The sequence below is a fragment of the Parus major genome, unplaced genomic scaffold (assembly GCF_001522545.3).
Source record: "Parus major isolate Abel unplaced genomic scaffold, Parus_major1.1 Scaffold431, whole genome shotgun sequence".
In the NCBI taxonomy this organism is placed as follows: domain Eukaryota; kingdom Metazoa; phylum Chordata; class Aves; order Passeriformes; family Paridae; genus Parus; species Parus major.
Genome location: NW_015379336.1, coordinates 23,463 through 26,218, shown reverse-complemented (window position 1 = coordinate 26,218; position 2,756 = coordinate 23,463). Strand labels below are relative to the sequence as shown.

At 61.8% G+C, this 2,756-nt stretch overlaps 2 protein-coding genes across 2 annotated transcripts in view; both read right to left on the bottom strand.

The window, feature by feature from the left end:
- The window catches only part of LOC107199090 (heterogeneous nuclear ribonucleoprotein C-like), a 10,160-nt gene extending 8,639 nt beyond the window's left edge, over positions 1-1,521 (bottom strand). Inside the window, exons 1-3 of the mRNA XM_015616418.2 lie at positions 1,270-1,521; positions 423-498; positions 6-71 (exon numbers count right to left, since the gene is read on the bottom strand). Of these exons, the coding sequence (XP_015471904.1) occupies positions 6-71; positions 423-498; positions 1,270-1,510 (383 nt within the window). The 5' untranslated portion in view covers positions 1,511-1,521. The remainder of the gene's footprint in view (positions 1-5; positions 72-422; positions 499-1,269) is intronic.
- A 4-nt stretch (positions 1,522-1,525) lies between these two features.
- LOC107199093 (heterogeneous nuclear ribonucleoprotein C-like) lies at positions 1,526-2,750 on the bottom strand. Its single transcript, XM_015616422.1, has 2 exons — positions 2,591-2,750; positions 1,526-1,907 (listed from the first exon to the last, which is right to left on the bottom strand). The coding sequence occupies exons 1-2, from the start codon at positions 2,745-2,747 to the stop codon at positions 1,636-1,638; spliced, it is 429 nt and encodes a 142-aa protein (XP_015471908.1). The 5' UTR covers positions 2,748-2,750; the 3' UTR covers positions 1,526-1,635.
- Between the last annotated feature and the right edge of the window lie 6 nt (positions 2,751-2,756).

The window sequence follows — 2,756 nt, the reverse complement described above, 5'->3', positions numbered from 1 at the left end:
TCTGCACTGGTTTATACTGGTACCGGTCATAGTAGTCCCGCTGGAAGTCGTAGTCCAGGTCGAACGACGACCTGGGGGCGGAGACGGGAAATGAGATCCCAAAACCCCCCCCCAAACCCCCCAAAAACCCCTTGGGATCCCCAAAAAAAACCCCGGGGAACCCCTGGGATGCCCCAAAACCTCCCCAAATGCCCTGGACACAAACCCAGCCCTCCCAAAAACCCTCCCAAGCCCCCCGGAAACATCCAGAGCGCTCCCCAAAAACACCGGATCTCCTCTCTGAGCCCCTCAAGCCCCCCAGGAACCCCTCCCCAGGACCCCCGGGACCCCCGGGACGGCTGCAGGACCCCCCAAAGGCCCCGGTTTCCCCCCAGGGTCCCCACCTGACGAGGGGGGACGGTGACGGGGGGGCGGGTACTGACCCGTACATCTCGGCCGCCGAGCGCTTCACCCCCGCCTTGCCCCGGTTCACCTTCGGCTCGGCCGCCAGGTTGATGTCTGCGGGTCAGAGCGAGCCCGTTTCAGCCCGCTGGGGGCGGTTTGGGGAGGTTTGGGCCAGTTTGGGGTGATTTGGGGCCGTTTGGGCCATTTTGGGGCCATTTTGGGGAAGTTTGGGGCACTTTGGGGTGGTTTGGGGAGTTCATTCCAGCAGGGTCTGACAATGCGGAGGCCAAACCCAAAAACGTCTCTAAATGAGACCAAAATGACCCCAAATGACCCAAAACTGACCCCGAATGACCCAAAACTGACCCCAAATGACCACAGCTGGCCACAGTGACCACAGGTGGCCACAAGGTGCCTGACCCTGGCTCCCGAATGAGCAGGAGCCAGCCCAGGTGTGCCCAGGTGAGGTCACCTGGACTGTGACCCCTCCTGGAGTGGCCATGAACCCCCCAGGGTGACCACAGGTGACCACAGGTGACTGAAAGTGACCACAAGTGACCACAGGTGGCCAAAAGTGACCCCAAGTGACTTCAGGTGACTGCAGGTGACCCCAAATGGCCACAGGTGACCACAGGTGACTAGAAGTGACCACAATTGATCCCAAGTGACCACAGGTGACCACAAGTGACCACAGGTGACCACAAGTGACCCCAAATGACCACAGGTGACCGCAGGTGACCACAAGTGACCACAGGTGACCACAGGTGACCTCAAGTGACCACAGGTGACCACAAGTGACCCCAAATGACCACAGGTGACCACAAGTGACCACAAGTGACCCCCGCTGACCCCAATCCGACCCCAAGCGACCCGAGCCCGGCTCACCTAGCACCTGGCCGGCGATCATGCGGCCGTCCTCGCCGGCCACGGCGGCGCGCGCGTTGCGCTCGTTGACGTACTGCACGAAGGCGAAGCCCTTGTGCACCGAGCAGCCCACGATCTTGCCGTACTTGGCGAAGATGGCCTCCACGTCGCTCTTCTTCACCACCAGCGTGTTGAGGTTGCCGATGAACACCCGCGAGTTGAGCGAGCGCGGGTCCGTCTTGTTGGTCACGTTGCTGGCCATGGCGGGGGNGGGGATTTAGGGGTTAAAATCGCACATTTGAGGGGAAAATCAGGGATTTAGGGGTTAAACTTGGATGTTTGGGGGAAAAACCAGGGATTTAGTGGTTCAAATTGGACATTTAGGGGTTAAAACTGGACATTTAGGGTGAAAATCGGTGATTTGGGAGAGGAACCGGGGCGATCTGCCGGTGGTGGGTGGAGCCTGAGGGGCCCCGGGCAGACCCCGCTGACAAGAACCGTTCCCACCCCCGAAAATCGCGTTTTCCGCCCCAAAAGCCGCCCCCGGGGGTTCTCACTCTGCTCCCGCTCCAGCCGCTCCAGGCTCTCCAGCAGCGCGTCCACCTTGGCCTTGATCTGCCCCAGCTCCTTCTTGATGCTCTGCAGGTCGTCGCCTTTCACTGCGGAACCGCCCGGAAACGCCCTCAGCGCCCGCCCGCCGCCATCTTGGGCTGGGGCTGGGGGCCGCCATCTTGGGCTGGGGGCCGCCATCTTGGATTGGGGCATGGGTGCCGCCATATTGGATTGGGGTATGGGGGCTGCCATCTTGGATTGGGGCATGGGGGCCACCATATTGGATTGGGGCATGGGGGCTGCCATCTTGGATTGGGGCATGGGCGCCGCCATATTGGATTGGGGTGTGGGGGCTGCCATCTTGGATTGGGGAATGGGGGCTGCCATATTGGATTGGGGCGTGGGGGCCGCCATATTGGATTGAGGTGTGGGGGCTGCCATGTTGGATAAAGCATAGGGGCTGCCATATTGGATTGGGGTGTGGGGGCCGCCATCTTGGATTGGGGCATGGGGGCCACCATATTGGATTGAGGTGTGGGGGCTGCCATGTTGGATAAAGCATAGGGGCTGCCATATTGGATTGGGACTTGGAGGCCGCCATTTTGGATTGGCGGATGGAGGCCGCCATATTGGATGAAGCTTGGGGGCTGCCATATTGGATTGGGGCGTGGACAGCGCCGTCCCGTATGAGCCACGGGAGCCGCCATTTTGGGTGGGTGTTCCCATCCCCCCCGCCCATTTCCCGCCCGTTTCCCGCCGTTTCCCGCCCGTTTCCTGGCGTTTCCCGTACGTTTTCCCGACTTGGAGGAGGAGCCGCGCTGTCCGGATTTGCTGTTGAAGCTCTTGCCGCGCCGGGAGGTGTTTCCGGAGACGCGCTGGCGCTTGGAGGGCACCACGGCGCGGGCGATGGGGGGCGGGGGCGGCACGCGGGCGGGGTAGCTGTACATCCTGCGGGG